The 16,325-nt window shown below is 48.7% G+C and overlaps 1 protein-coding gene across 1 annotated transcript in view; it reads right to left on the bottom strand.

The window, feature by feature from the left end:
- The window catches only part of ADAP1 (ArfGAP with dual PH domains 1), a 101,932-nt gene extending 85,809 nt beyond the window's left edge, over window positions 1–16,123 (bottom strand). The window contains exon 1 of the mRNA XM_074965244.1: window positions 15,682–16,123. Coding sequence (XP_074821345.1) covers window positions 15,682–15,766 — 85 coding nt within the window. The 5' untranslated portion in view covers window positions 15,767–16,123. The remainder of the gene's footprint in view (window positions 1–15,681) is intronic.
- Window positions 16,124–16,325: the final 202 nt, after the last annotated feature.

The raw sequence follows: 16,325 nt of genomic DNA, 5'->3' as shown, positions 1-16,325 counted from the left end.
TCAGCAGGAGCAGTGAGGCACTCTGCACCTCACAGGATCAGGCTGTTAATGAATATGGGGAATGATCATTTTCTTGCAAACTGTCATAACTTGTTTATTCTCTTGCAGTAATTATGCTAAACATTTACTCTATACAGAGCAGCAATTATTTATAAAAGGCAAGAGAATGTGCTTTTTCTCCTTATGCATATTTAATGGCACCCTTGTATTGCAATTTGTGCAACCGAAAAACAGGAATTGGGTTAGGAGGGGCTAGTCAAAGAAACTCAGCTCTAGGTAGTCTCTGTGGTTCTCCCATGCTAGCTTGGAGCTGCTCCTTGGGATCCATTGTTAAAGTCTGTCTTAAGGAGAGGACCATGAGCTGCTTCCCCAGGCACACCCCAAAAGAGGAATACGGGTTATCAACATCAACCTGCAGTTTCGTTGTTCTGATTTAAAACCAATTAAGCAAAATGAATTGCCTGGTCAAACTCATTTTATGACCACTATGCCCCATTTTAGTCTACAAGGTTCTGTCACATCTGCACAGGAGGAGAAACCCTATTCCCAGGAAGACCCTAGTCCTGAGAACCAGTGACAATTCTACTGTCCCAGGGTTGGAATCCAGCTTCCAGACCCTATGGGCTCCTTTCATTCTGTGGAGTCTACCATCCTAGGAAGCTCTGGGACACAAGCCGAGGCTCAAGCCTGGGATATATCCATGATCCTGTGAAATGCTGAGCACATCTTGTCTGATACCAAGCACCCTCCAGCCCTATCAAGATCCGTGGGAGTTGAGAGTGCTCAGCACTTTGCACCACCAGTCTGGTTCTCCTCCCACTTACATCTGTGTTACTCTATTGAGTTAGGTGGAGTGACTCAGATTGACACTAACGAAATTCAGAGGAGATGCAGGTCCCATATATTTCCACCACAAAAGTAATGAAGACTGTTGTCAGGGGATAGATCAGTGGTTTTCAGTCTGTGGTCAGCTAAATTTCCAAAGGGATCCACATCTCCATGCAAAATTTTATAGGGGTCTGCAAATGAAAAAAAGGTTGAAAACCACTGAGCTAGATTATAGGCGTACCCGGAGAGTGATTATAGTATGTGATATGCGTGTACACAAACACACACTTTAATTTTTTGCACTGCTCTATCCCCTTCCATCAGGTGATCTCAGAACATACCAGTAGAATCAAATCCTGTTCTACGGTACCTCCCAGAATCTCTGTGCTTCAAACAGTAAATGAGTCCAAAGTGCAACAATAGCTCACATACAGCCTTGGCCTTCAGAATCTGCTGAGGAATGCTGGGCAAGGTCGAAGCATCAAGGACTCAAAAAGTAGCAGGTCCTTCACTTCTACCTACACAGCTTCCAGCCAGGAAGGACGGACGGACTTCAGCTTAATATCACGACTGAAGGGTGGCATCTCTAACCTGTCCCTCTAATACAGCAGCCAGTGTATTAGCCCTAGTCCCAGTGAGATGCTCAGATCCATAACCTTCTAGTGAGTGGTGCTTACTCCTCGCATCTCAAACAGCAAAGAGAATTTTACTGCCTGCTTCTCTTTAAAATTACCTCCTACTTGGTGTGGATATGATCGTTATGAAACCTTATTCTCACTCCAGCCCCACGCAGGTAGGGTCTATAATTCTCGTTGACTTTGGTTTGGAGAGGAATTAACAAGTTGTATAGAGACTCTGAGCACTTTTATAACCACGGACAGCCATCACCAATCACACCCGGGGGTCATGGCTCATAAAAGCGACGCGTGACACGTCCGTGGGGCATAGCTACAAAGATGCAAGTGGTGCAGTCGCACCAGTGCCCATGATGTTACGGGGGCCCATTAGGTCACTCGACCTTCGGCCCCATTGTAGTAAGGCCACAGTCTACCTATAGGCAGACGAGGCTCCAAGGACACAGCAGGACATGGCCTCCCTGCCAGGGAAGCGCTTCCACGCCCACCCCAGCTACTCCCCATCCCCAGCATGAGTAAGGTCATGGCCACAGCTCCTCAGACATTGAGCGACTTGGAGCTGCTCCTGGCAGCACCACCAGGTGCTGCTATCTGGGGCTTCAGCCACGAGAGCAGCAACCCGCCTGACTCCAGGTCAGCACCCTGCCCACCTGCTGGTCCATGTCCAACCCCTACACAGGTCTGCTACCCGGGAAGACCCCAGCCCCTGCCCTGGCTGCTGCTGCCTGGATTCACACACTGAGGCAGTGAGGAGCTCATCTGGAAAAGTGTGGAGGGTGGACCGGGCAGTGTGGGTGTTGCTGGGAGCTGACCAGCAGGTGCAGGCTGAGTTGGGTTGGGGGTGCAGGGTAGGGGTGTGGAGTGCAGGGGGCCAAAGGGGGATCCCCAGGTCCAGCTGTGGTTGAGCTGAGTGGCTCCAGGGAAAGGGTTGTCAGGGGGTGGGGCCATCTTCCAGGGTAGCCCATGCCTGGGGCAACAATCAATTTCTCTGATATTTCCTACAGGGATGTGCTGTGATACATATCAGTATCCATGTCTCTTGTTCTGATGACAACGTGTGTGTTAGAAAAGAGCCCCTGCCCGTCCCCCACCATCATCTCTGTCTTGAGGTGGCAACCCTCTAGCCCCCAAACCACTGCCCCATAGCTGCTGCCTTGCTGCAGCCCAGGTGCTCGGGGGGGAACTAGCCCTACCCAGGCTGTGCAAGGCTCTTACACCCTGCATGCGAGCAGTCTGCAGAACAACCTGCTACAGGCCATTGCCTGGAGTCTGGGCAGGCTGGATAACGAGGACACCAGCTTGTGACACAAGAACTGCCCTGCCCAGCAGCCAGGCCAATATCCTGCCTCCAGCCGGGGTTGATGCTTCAGAACTAGATCAAGAAACCCAAGCAAATGGGAACCCATCCATTGGGGAAGGTGCTTCCACCCCCTGCCCCACTTATTGCTTTGTTTGTGCCCAGAAGCATGAGGGTTGATAGACAAACTCTTGGAAGACTACAAGGTGAAATTGACCGGGTTGGCTCTTCCAGCTATTTTGAAATAAAAATCACTTTATTCCAGAACAGGTATTCCAGCCAATTTCCTCAGGTAGACAAGTTCTTCATTTTTTGAAAGCTACTGACAATAGCTGTGAATCTTCTAGTTATCCATATAAATGGATAATTCTTGTTTGTCTCCTACCAAACTGTGAAACTTTAACAATATGCTGTGTAATGCAAAATATCTTTAGCCTTTTTATACTTGCTGCCTCTCCACTGCCATGAGTGTCCCACTTGCAGGGGTGGGTGCCCACCGCAAAAAAGGGCACCCCCAATTTACCATCTCTATAACATTAATTATTGTGTGCGCCTTTCTTAAGTCCCCTCTGATTCATTTCCTCTGTCAACTACAGCTTAATTCTCTCTTCATTCAACAGTCTCTCCCTGCCTCAATCATTTTCATTATCACTCAGAACCCCTTCTGGTTTTGCTATTTCTATTCCCAATCGGGGGGTTCGGGGCGGGGCGGGGCGAGGATTACCTGAGCTGCACACGCTATTTGAGTTGAGGACACAGTATATACATCTATGGTGTTATGCTAACATTAGTATTTTGTGGGATGTCCCTATATATCCTACCTCTTTATTCTGTTGATTCCCCGCATACTGAGCAAAGGTTTCCAACTTCCATTGTACTTGTCAGAGGGATGCCTAGGTTTCTGTCCTGTTAATTTAGTAGTCAGCAATGTAGAACTCAGCAACGTGTATGAGTAGTTCAGATTATTCCTTCCAACGTGCCTTAACTTGCATTTGTCAGCACTGAACTTCATCTATCTGTTAACATGTTGCCCAGTCACCAAGCTTTGTTAGAGCGCCCTGAAATTTCTCACGTAAGTTTTTTTAAAAATGAATATTTATATCCCTTATGCTTCAGCGTTTAAACCAACCACAAACTGCTGGGATTTGGAACACACTTCCCTATGGAGAGGTTATTCTGTGGTTGTCCGCTGTGGTATTGCACCTTCCGGTGAAGCATCTTGTACTTGCAGTCCAGTATCCTGTCTCAGACAGTGGCATGATTTAATCTGGTGTAAACAAACCTTAATTAGTGCTAAATTAATTCATGAGTTTTCAAAACAAAATAAAGTATATGTAGCAAAGTATGTTGCAAGTCTACTGATGCACTTATGATACCGCTCTGTCAGCACACCACGCAGCACACATGCATCAAAACAAGAAGTGAAACTACAGGAAAGTCATTTTTACAAACTCTTCTAAACCCTTTTCTGGCCTCTTGGGGTTTTTTGTGTGTAGTTATTATAAAGAACTATATCAATTTGTTAATAATACTTGCTCTTGGTAGAGAGGCTCTTAAAAAAATCTGGAGTGCACTTAAGAGTTTCTCATATGAGCTTTTAAGCAATTTTACATGGTTTACACAGTTTTATCATCAGCTAACCAGTAACCCCCAGAGAACAAAAACCTTACATAACACTGTTTAAATACCCCTCTAGAAATTTTTAACCCAAACTAGTGTCCGGGGGAGGGAGTAGCACATGTAAACACTACACTTCAAATATTCCAATAAATATAGACATTATTCCTCCGATTTTGCCTTTGTCTACCTGGCAACCGCATCGATCTGTGGTGATAGGCTCCCCAATCCTCCCATGCATTCCCTCTGCTTGTTCCACATGGGGGATATTCACCTGGAAATTCATGGAGTCTCCACTATCCTTTACTTTTGCTTTGTTGAATGTATGATTTTGCTTTCTTTTTTTTTTTTTTTTTAATTCTTTGCATTTCACTAAGCTTTAGTGTGGAGAAATAAAGTAGACCTTTAAAATTCTTTCAGTCTTACTCTAAAATGGTGTTCGACACAAAGGTAAGGAAACAATGAAAAAAGATTAAACCTGCATCTTTATAAGCTTTAAAACAATGTTACCTGTGACTGTATAGTTTTGACAAAAACGTGTTATAAAATATATACTGAAGAGTGAGAAAGGAACATCAATTGCTATGAATGTGCCATATGGCTGAGTTAATGTTACTGTAGAAGCCTTATTCTTTGAATTTCCTGACACTCTAATGGTTACTTTGGAAGTTATTCTTTAAGATAGAGAAGTTTGATATATTTGTCAACCCAAAAGCTAGAAAACAACAGTTTTACTTAATTGTTGTATAAGTGTGTAAATAGAATGTTTCTGTGTGTAGACAGCCTGCAAAAATGTATAGAGACAGCCTGTATATTGTGTTCATGGATTTGTGGAAAAGAGGGATATGTTCTGATTTTCCAAGTTGGTAAATGTAAGCAAAATTTTAGATTTTGGAATTGGGAAAGAGGCCCCCTAACCTATTCTTGAACCAAGGCCCTCTGAGATCTGGCTAGGCCATGGCACATCCAAGATGTGCAGAAAGTGCTGTTAACTGCTTTTCTTTCACAAATTCATGAACAAGGCTCAAATATAAACATCAAGGGCTGCAAAGCATGTGTTTAACCACAGGAATAAACCTGTCAGAGGCTGACTCAAGTGATGGTTGGTACCATAGTCCCAGTAAAGCAATTCTGCAATGACGTTATCATGCTTTAAGATTTCTCAGTGTAATGAGATCAGATCAAAGCAGTGCCTCTTTCAGCACAATTTCTACCAAAGCGCACATCAGTCCGTGTGAATTTTGTCAGAAGAGATTAAAAAAAATACCAGGTTTGTCTCTTTACAAAACAAATGTTATCTTAAACGGGCAGGAGTATTTAAGGGAATTTTTTTTTTTTATTTTTACACTGCCTGAACTGTCTAGGTGCAAGCTTCCAAAAACCTTCCTGGAAAAGCTCTGTTAAAATGTGTTCTACCGATGGGAGAGGTCACATTTTACTCCACCCACTAGATCAGGCTCCAAGCTTGCAACTTGCCATTGATGAAATGTGGGCCACAAGAGGAAGGACAGAGTATCACAGATCAAGGGAAGAAAATCCATATTCGAGATGGGATCATTTCATAGGTTATCACCGTGGTTCTCAAACTTTTGTATCTGTGACCCCTTTCACACAGCAAGCCTCTGAGTGCGACCACCCTTAAATATAAGAAAAAGTTTGAATTTGTAACACTATTCTAAATGCTGGAGGCGAAGCAGGGTTTGGGGTGGAGGCTGACAACTCACGATCCCGCACATAACAATCTCACGACTGCCAGTTTCAGAACTGTTGGACAATCTGGACACAGGAGATCAGGTTTCACTAACCAGCTCTGCCTCCTTGCGTGACTCTTGGTCAAGTCCCCGGATGGCTTGATGCTCAATTAGCATAAATCAGCCACAATGATTTACACCAGCTCAGAATCTGTCCCTTCATAACTCTGTGCCTCAGCTCCCCACCTGTAAAATGGGGAGAGTTACACTACCTCTCTCTCACCCTTTGTCTGGTCTATTCGGAGCGTGCGTTCTTGTGGGCAGGGACTGTCTTTTACTATCTATCAAGCACAAAGGGGTTCCAGGCCCAGGTGGGGCCTCTAGACACAACCCTAGTGCAACTAATCCGTTCTTTGAAATAAATTCTGCAGTCCTTAATCAAACGAAACCCCTACTGAATTCAGTGGCAGCTTTTCTTGATTAAGGATGCAGAATTTGGGCCATTAGCAGGAACCACGTTTTCCTGAACCTTACAGTCCGTTTATATTTCCGAAGAACAGAGCGCGGCAAAAGCACGAGGGGAGGGAGACCCAATTTTTTGGAGCGACTGTACCAGTTTACCCGATAAAGCCTTTGGCTGTTCTAGCCATCTCTCTCTCTGCCACCTTCCTTTCAACCTTACCTGCTCAGCTCTAGCCTACAACAGAGGCGGTGTTGCTCCAAACTCAAGTCCCACCAAATTGCAACAGAGCAAGTTAACCTTTTCTACAGCACAATGAAAGAGCTGCATAAGCAACAAGGTAGAGGGACTCATTTTTCAAGCTGGGCAGCTCTCACTAACCGTCCTGTGTGTTAGCACTGACTTTCTGTTTATTGCTCTTCTGGTTTTCAAATATTTTAGCTGCTCCTAAATGCAGAATGGCAATGGGGAGGAGGTGGTGGGGAGCGGGGAGATGTGCGTTGATGTCTGTGTTTTGCTGAGCACCGACAGCTGCGGTCCTCTCACAGCATAACTTGGTGATTGTTTTTGGTGCCGGCAGGATGAGTGGAAAGGAGCATAGCTCAGAAGTGTCAAGAGTGAAATTAATCCCCTCCAACCTAAGCTGGGGGAGAAAAGAACTGTGGAGAATTAAAATTTGCCAGGACTGTCTGCTCCGCAAGAGGAACTGGCCCTCGAAACTCTATTGTTAAATAATCTGCTACTGATTTCTCCACTCCCCTCCATCCTCCAATTACTCACGGTCACCCCCTCCCCAGCTTCTCCCTTTTTTCCCCTCTTGCCTCTGCTACCGTGTAGTCCTCTTATGTACATTTATAACATTATTATTAGAGCACCGCATTCTGCAAACCCTGCACACAGGGAACTCCCACTGGAGTCAGAGAGTTCCATGCACAGTTTATAGGTTTGGTCCCCAGCTCTGCATGTATTATTCTGTAATGTGCTTTGCTCTACTTTTGGATGAAGGAAGCTATAACAACCACCACCAGTCATAGCCTCACTGTCCTCATTACTGATCCCCAGGGTAACATGTTGAAAAATTCTCAGCTCAGACACAGAGCAGCCTAAAACATGCCCAGACCTCGAGGTAGTCAGAGGTTTCATCCCAGCAGTTGGTTGTCTTGATGGACCACGATCAGATTTCAGAGACAGGATGTGATGTGACCAAGCAAATGACTACACTCGTGAAGCTGTTTTAAAGAAGAGCCACCTACGAAGTTTTACAGCAAGTTGTAGTTAACCACATTGATTAAATCCATGCTTTGAAAGAGAACGTTCTTGTTAAGTGCCCCATAGTGAAACCGCAGTTACACAGGCTGTCTAATGTAAATCTAGGTATTTCAAAAATAATTATGTTTCAGACAACTTATGTGCCGTGCCCCTTTTGAGCCAGTAACAAATACTGTCACTCACATGCACTTTTTTCTCTATTGGTTTCAATTTATTGCAGGTTTATGTCTGCCCAAGATAAAGTTTGACGGAATCAGTTCTTGCTGTTAGTTTTCCCATCACCATGACCACTACTGAAAAAACAGTTATGATCAAGCTTCTACCTTTAGTAAATAGCAGTACAACCTGATCAAAGAAAACCTCCAGGCATTCCTAAGTGCCAACCAAATGGCTTTGTTCCCTTAAGCCAAGCCAATATAAGGAAAATAACATGGATCTAGGAGATTATTAAATAGAACACACCACCATAAACGCAATAAGCCACTGATCTTTAAGTATCATTGCTACAGTACAACAGATGCCAGTTTCAGACTACTTCCACTGCAAAACACTACAGATAATTATGGTGTTTACTGATGGACTATACTGGTTTTAAAGTTACAAATCTGCTGTTATCATGCCTATCTTTACAAACTAAGCCCAGGAGCGAGATATTCAGATGGCATTTTTATGGTTCACTCATCTTGAAAGTACAGAAAATGAAGACACTGCTAGACAAGGGCGAGAGAAGGACCCAGGACATATGGGAAATTTAGAGCGGATTCAGAAATTAACTTCCCCAACCAGCCCCTACCTCTGTCACTCTCCCCCACCCTCACTCACTTTCACTGGGCTGAGGCAGGGATGCAGGAGGGGGGTGAGGGCTTCAGATGGGGGTGCGAGCTCTGGGGTGAGGCCAGGGATGAGGAGTTTGAGGTGCAGGAGGGGGCTGGGGCAGGGTGTTGGAGGGGTGCAGGCTCCGGGAGGGAGTGTGAGTGCAGGAGAAGGCTCCGGCCTGGGGCAGGGGGTTCGGGTGGGGTATGGGCTCTGGGCTGGGAGTGCAGGCTCCAGATGAGGCCAGAAATGTGGGGTTCAGGGTGTGCAAGAGGGCTTCAGGCTGGGGTTGTGGACTCTGGGATGGGGCCAGGGATGAGGGGTTTGGGGTGCAGGAGGGGGCTCCAGGCTGGGACTGGAATGTGGGTGGGGGGGATGAAGGCTCTGGCTGGGGTTGTGGGCTCTGGGGTGGAACTGGGGATGAGGGGTGCAGGAGGGGGCTGGGGCAGGGTGTTGTGGGGGTGCAGGCTCCAGGAGGGAGTTTGGGTGCAGGAGGGGACTCCGGGCTGGGGAAGGGGGTTGGGGTGCAGGAGAGGGTTTAGGGTGCGGGGTCCCGGCAGCGCTTACTGCGGCTCCCAGAAAGCAGCAACCAGGTCCCTGCAGCCCCTAGACACATGGGCGGCCAGGGAGGCTCCGCACGCTGTCCTCGCACCCACAGGTGCCACCCCCGCAGCTCCCATTGGTCACTGCTCCTGGCCAATGGGAACTGCAGAGCCGATCCTTGGGGCCAGGGCAACACGCAGAGCCTCCCTGGCCGCCCATGCATCTAGGTCAGTGGTCTCCAACCTTTTTATGCAACCCAGGATCTAGCCCGCCCCTTCTCCGAGGCCCTGACCCACTCACTCCATTCCCCCCCGCCCCGGTCACTTGCTTTCCCCCATCCTCGCTCACTTTCACGGGGCTGGGGTGGGGGGCTGGGGCTTGGGAGGGGGTGTGGGCTCTGGGCAGGAGCCGAGGGGTTCACAATGTGGGAGGGGACTGTGGGCTGAGCATGGGGAAGGGGGTTGGGTGCAAGAGGGGGTGCAGGCTCTGGGTGGGAGTTTGGGTACAACTCTCTGTTCCCGGCTAATGGGAGCTGCGGGGGCAGTGCTTGCAGGCAAGAGCAGCATGCAGATGGAGACCCGTGCCCCTGGGGCTGCACTGGCCGCTTCTGAGAACGGTGTGGGGCCGGGGCAGGCAGCGAGCAAGCCTTAGTGGGAACCTGGCTGCACCGCTGGAGATCGCAATTGGCTGGGAGATCCTCTAGGATTGACCAGTAGCTCGCAATCGACTGTTTGGTGACCACTGGTCTAGGGGCTGCAGGGACCTGGTGGCCACTTCTGGGAGCCGTGCGGAGCTAGGGCAGGCAGGGAGCCCTCCTTCACCCCGGGCTCCTGCTGTGCTGCCAACCGGACTTTTAATGGCCTGGTCAATGGTGCTGACCAGAGCCACCAGGGTCCCTTTTCGACTGGGAGTTCCAGTTGAAAACTGGATGCCTGGCAACCCTGCTCGGGGACCTTGTTCAATGGCCAGTAATGCTATAACATGTTAATGCATCCTCCAGTGGACATCACTGGCTCAGACATGTCGTGCTGAAAAAAGGGCCTGACCGATAATTTCAGTATGTTTGCATCCAAGATAAACCATTTGTGATTGGCACTGATGTCCTATTAAGAAGACAGCAACAGTGGTTCAGTAGGAGGCTTATAGTTTCTGATGGTAAGAAGAAAACCTTGGGGGAAGTTTGACAGGTAGGCAAAACATTTCTTCCCATGTAATAGGAATGTTAACTAACCACATGGTGCAACCATGGCAATTTTAATACAATTAAACATTAGAAACGTCAGCCACTGATTCAATTTCTTGAGTTTGGCCCAGTCTAGAGCAAATATCTCTTCAGTAGCTAGCTAGCTGAAAGGCTTGATTTAATGCTGGAATTAGAAGACATTTGTGTGCAGAGTCAGGATTTTGTTGCGTCTCGAAGCTACTGTACTTTAGGAGAAAATGCTGGGGTTTTAGAAAGGGGCTTTGCTCTTTACATGTGAGGATGCATACTGCAGACAACCACTCCCTGTAAGCGGAGCTTTTACCCAGACATTTTTACAAATATGCCAAACCCTTTGCATCCAGCGCTCGGGGCCTGAGCACCCCCCTCGGCTTGTTATCTGCAGATCACAGCAGTGCTGCAAGCTTAGCGAGTTATGAAATTGGGATGGACAGTCACAGCCCTGCAACATGAAGCATTCTGGTGGGTCAAAAAGCCCTTCTCCCTGCAGAGATGGTCTAAAGCAAAACACAAACACAATGGGAACTCTTTCCTCTCCGCCTCTGCCCGCTAGCTCCTTACCCATCCTTTTGATTGATCTTAACCCCCGCAGCCCACCTCTTTCAATGCCCTCCTTCTCCCAAAACAAGGCAAGGGGTTTCTTGCACTTCTTTACATTTTCCTGCAGTCACCAACCTTATGTCATGTATTTATTCCATTAAATGGCTCTGCCTAACTAGAGCAACAATTTAAGCACAGAAAGATGCCCCAGTTCCTGGGTATGTGGGAGCTATGGTTGTAATGGCCCCTGCTGTAAGCTCTCTCCTTACCCCTCAGGCTGTTCTGAGTGGCCTAGTACAGCAAGGTACTAGATACCCTCAACTCCAGGGGGAATGGAGTGCTCAGCACCTTACAGGATCAAGCCCTATAATAACATGGTCCCGCCCTACTATCATTCCTGGCCTTCCCACTATCACCCATCCTGTTAGAATTAGATGAATTTCATCTAATTCTAAGTGGAAGTTACACTTTTTCCCATTTATTTCAATCATTCCAGTGTGTGGCTGTGTACAGACAACCCCAGTCAAATGGGAAAGCACATGACAGAAAATTAACAAGGAATGGGTTGGAGCCCATAAAAACGCACTTGACGAGCTCTAAGCCGTAGCACCACTCCCGTGGCATTTGCACTTTTGCCTGCGGGTCCATGTTTCTTCCTCCCTGAATCAATGTAAAAAGATTCTGAACCAGTGGAAATGCAACCCTAAACCGGATAAGAATGGAAATATGAAGAGAAACATGCAAAGCCTTGCTATGCCCCCAGACAACTATCCATCTCAAAATGTGCAGAAAGCTACTGCCTGAAACAAAGAATGGTTTAAAACCAATTGCATTGCCATATTAGTCTTAAAGAAAAAAAAATTCCAACGTATTAGGAGACATTGCACGCCAGCCGTCAGGAGAGATTATTCGCTGTGTCGTCAGACCTGCGCACCACCCTCTGCCTTCCCCGATGACCAACACCTTGGTCCAGTGAAACAGACTTGCTGCAACCTGGCTTCCACCAGGTGAGACACACAATCCAACAAAGAGTCCTGCAGTGTGTGTGATCCAAGGCCGTGTGTTCCGAGTAACAGTTTTATTACAATGGTTTATCCATTTGTAATTCAGTCTCGAAGACTCAGACAACATGCTCTCTCATTGTTCCCTACAGCAGGTTGGAATTCTTGGACAGAACGCACTTATCGTCAAAAATAACCTTTTTCTGCAAAAATGAACTTTTGCACACCCACAACACCCCTCCACCCCCACAATTAGGTTTCTGCTTTTTTTAAAAAAAATGCTCAATAAAAACTGCAAATGAAAAAATAAGCCTGTTAGTTTGCTTTCCAATCTTTGGGTTTTGGTCTTCCCTTTGGTTTTGGTTTCCATAAGGCTTGGGAGGAGCAGTTAACCTAAGTGGTCAGGGGAGGGCAGGGGGAGTATGTGGACCAGGAGGCCTATACAACCTGGAGGGAAAGGTGCTTATTTCAGGTTACTTTTGTGTGCTCATTTACCATTCTGGGGGCTGGGTTTTTTTTGCTGTGCTGTTAGGTTGCACAGCTTAGTCACTAGGAGAGGTTAGATTGCAAGCTCTTTGGGGCAGGAGCCATCTCTTTGTTCAGAGTTTGTACAGCACCTAGGACCATGGGGTCCTGGTCTGTGACTGGGACTCTGGGGCATTACCGCAACACAAATAATCAATGATAAGGGAGAGTTTTTCCAAAACTGACAAAAATGTAACTTTAAAAAAATCACTGGTTTCTAAAAAAAGATTTGATTCTGCAGAAAATTTCAAAAGAAGTGAGCTGCTTTCATTACAAATGGAATGAAAATCATTTGAAAACAGTAGCTATTTTGTTTTGTTTTTCCAAACAGCTCTATTATTTACCCTATTGTTAGAATCCCTTCACTAAATAGCTGCATCTTGGAGCCAATCATCACTGGCTCATGAATTATCCCTTGTATTTTAGTTAGAGAGAGACACACACTCCATATGAGAGAATATCAGCCTTTAGTTTCACCAAATCCCTGATTGCACTGGACTGGCAGCTGGATGCCTATTCTCTCTGTCCCCTTGCACCATCTGCCAATTGGCACCAGCCTTCCTGTCTTCTGTTTGCTTTCTCTCCTCTCTTCTCCCATTCTCATCTTGTTTTCTTAAATTTTTTCCTTCCCTATTTCTATTTTGTTGTGTGCGTTCTCCCCCTCCCCCCCCCCGCCCCAATTCTCTCTAAAAGGAAGGTTATTCTCCATTGAGGACTCCATGGGTTTTCAACTACTGGTTTTCAACCTTTTTTCATTTGCAGAACCCTAACAAAAATTCAAATTGAGATGCAGACCCCTTTGGAAATCTTAGACATAGTCTGTGACCCCAAGGGTCTGTGGTTGAAAACCACTGCTGTAGACTCCCTGAGTTAAGTGAGACACAGGATGAGAAGGGTTTCAGAGTGGTAGCCGTGTTAGTCTGTATCACCAAAAACAACAAAGAGTCTTTGTGGCACTTTAGAGACTAACATTTTTTTAGGATGAGAAGGGAAATTTGTGCTAATATGCCTGCCCCTGCAGCCCTGTAAACAGGAGAAACTCCCATGACTGGCTGTATTGGGAGCCACTGCAGGATCAGGGAAATACACCACCTGCTATTTAATCTGCACATGCCAGGATGTAGTATAGGGCAACGCAAGTCAAGGGACATGTAACTGTTCCCACCTCACTGCTCCTTGCCTTGCCTTGCCTAGCCTAGGCTGGAAAACATTACACCAAATCCTACTCTCCTTTACCCCAATGCGAATAACCAGATTTGGTCCACTGATTTTATATGTCATACACATGCACACTGTGTGTGTGTCTCATCTTTAATTGTCCTAAATAACATGCATAGGCAGCCACATGTCAGTTTACAGTTACTGAACCCCAGTCAGAGGCATAAACCAACAGCAGACCGTGGCTTCATAGCCTTAAAACCCGCCTTTGGAGTCCCTAACAACCTATCCACAACACAAGCTATTTTATTGAACCATAGTTTCATCTTAATCACAATGATACCGGGTAACTGCTCCCTGTTTTGTTGGGTGGGTTTTTATTCTATCCATCTGAACAGCGCTGGCCTGTAAATTCTTATTCAGGAAGGTTTTTAGGGAGATTCCTACTGCAATCAGACCCCAGCTGTGTACAGCAAGATGCCTAAAAGGTGGATTAATAAGCTTATACGGCAAGTGGTAGGAGTGACTAGCAGGAGTTCTACCAGCCAGCAAAGCCACACACACTGTGTAGTAGCAGGTTCTTAGGCATCACTAGCCAGGTACAACGTGACTGAAAGTATCTTTCGGGGATCCCAGTTTAGCTCCAATGCAGATTAGGGACACCAACCCACAGTTAATGATCCATCCCAGATGGTAGAGTCCTATTGATATTTAACAAGGTGGAACTCAATAAGGTGCTACAGAAAGGTAATAACATTCTGTAGAACGTCGTAAAACCTATCGAGTGTAATAGCTTAAGATAGCCCTTCTGCAGGCTTGATATTTTAAACTCATCCTACCAATTTCTGCAAGAGGGGTATCATTCTCGGCCACTCTCCCCCGGAAGGTTATTTTCTACTAAACTCTACAGGACTTTTCCCCAGGGGATCTGTACAGACACCTGCAAACACAGACCTGAGCATCACTGGACTCAGTAAGGCATTCAAACCACCAGGCTCAGCCCCCAGTGACTTCTCTGTTCAAAGGACAAGGAAGGGTGTGTATCTGGCTCAGAATCAACCCGGCCATCCCCTCCCTCCCAGCAACCAGCACAACTGGTATTTTATCATCTATAGTTATGAATCATGAAGAAAGAGGCAAAGTCTTCAGCAAACACCTGTGTGGTGGTCAAAGGCTGGCTGGCAGAAAGCGGCACAGAGCCAGGCATTGGGTACACCAGGTCTGTTGATTCACTGAGAAAGGGAACCGTGGCTACTTGGCAACAAAAGCCCCACACAGTTTGCAGGGAGGAAATAAGGACAGGAGCAAGGAGGCAGAGCACCCAGCCTGACATGGATGGCCCAGCCCAACGCCTGCATACCCCAGCGCTGCCTGCTTGCCCACCCTGGCAAAGTAATGAAGTGGCATTCTCATGTGAGCGTAGGGCTTGATCTGCACTGCAGCTCACACACACAAACCGGCTGAAGTAGCCGGGGATGACATCAGCATTCATAAGTCAGCCCCAGAGAGCGGGGGGGAGGGGAAGCGAGGTACCCCGGCCCTCCCTGCTGGAACTCCAGGGCACCCTGTCTTTCCTGGCACCCCATCAGGGTCTAGAGCACGGCTTGGCCCGGCCAGCTGCCGGATCGGGGCCTCACCCCTCTCCTGGGTCATCCCCTTCCCCAGCTGAGAGACCTTCCTCCTGCCCTGCGTCGCCCAGGGGAGCGGCCTGGGAACCCCCGGCCGAGGGTGGGGTCGGACCCTGCTCTCGCGGCCCCCTTCCAGAGAGCCCGGCGGCCGGTTTCCTCTTTCTCCAGAGCCCGCAGTTTTGCAATCGCCCGGCCAGGGGCCAGCACCCACTGCAGGCTGGCCGCTGAGCTCGCCGCAGCAGGGCTCTCCCCGAGCGGGCGGCCACCTGGCCCAGGCAAACTTGGACGGGACCCCACCCTGCCCGGGCGGCTGGCGGAATGGGAGCAGGTGCAGCCCTGACCCCACAGGGCGGCGGCCGCCCAGGGACCCCAACTCCCCCGCATGCTCCGGCCACGCCGCTCCCCCGCCCCGGGTGGCAGCTGGGGGGGGCTCGCTCCAGCCCCACGCCCTTACCAGGTGCCGAGCAGTCCGCGCACAGCTGGTTGCCCGGTCTCTGGAGCAGCTCCTGCAAAGCCTTCCTGGGCTTCTCCTTCGCCATGGGGACGGCGCGAGTGAGAAGGGCTCGGCTCTGGCTTCTCTCCTCCTCCGCTAGATGAGCTTCATGGGGCTGGGCTGGGGGGCGCTGGAGAGGCTACCTCGCCGCCGGGGGCTGCTTCATTTGGCCCCGGCTCCGACGGGCAAGGCGGACCGCCCTGGGCAGCAGGGCGCTTAGGGCTCCCGCTTCCCCATCCTCCTCACTGGGCTCTGAGCAGCCTCCAGCCCGGGCAGCAGCCGCGGCGGCTCTTTGCACGGGGCTGGTTCCGCGTTCCTCCCGCGGCGGCGGGGAACGGTCCGCCTTTCACAGGAGACCCGAGCCGGGCCCTCGCCTGGCCAGCCTTGTTCGCCCGCGACCTCCAGTGGCGAACCCTCCCTCCTGCAGGCGGGCACCACGGAGCCCCCTGGGTGCGAGAGCGGCGCGCTGCGTGGGGGGGGGGGACAGAGCCAAACCTTCTTCCCAATCCCACCTTTTGCCCCCGAGCCTGCAGAGGCGAGTAGCCCCGCCGGCTTCACGGACACCACAGCCGAGAGGTTTCAGCGTAAGCCCCTGCCTATGCGTT

Source organism: Natator depressus, chromosome 10 (assembly GCF_965152275.1).
Source record: "Natator depressus isolate rNatDep1 chromosome 10, rNatDep2.hap1, whole genome shotgun sequence".
Taxonomy (NCBI): domain Eukaryota; kingdom Metazoa; phylum Chordata; order Testudines; family Cheloniidae; genus Natator; species Natator depressus.
Note: the sequence above shows the minus strand (reverse complement) of the source record. Positions and strands in the feature narration are given on the sequence as shown.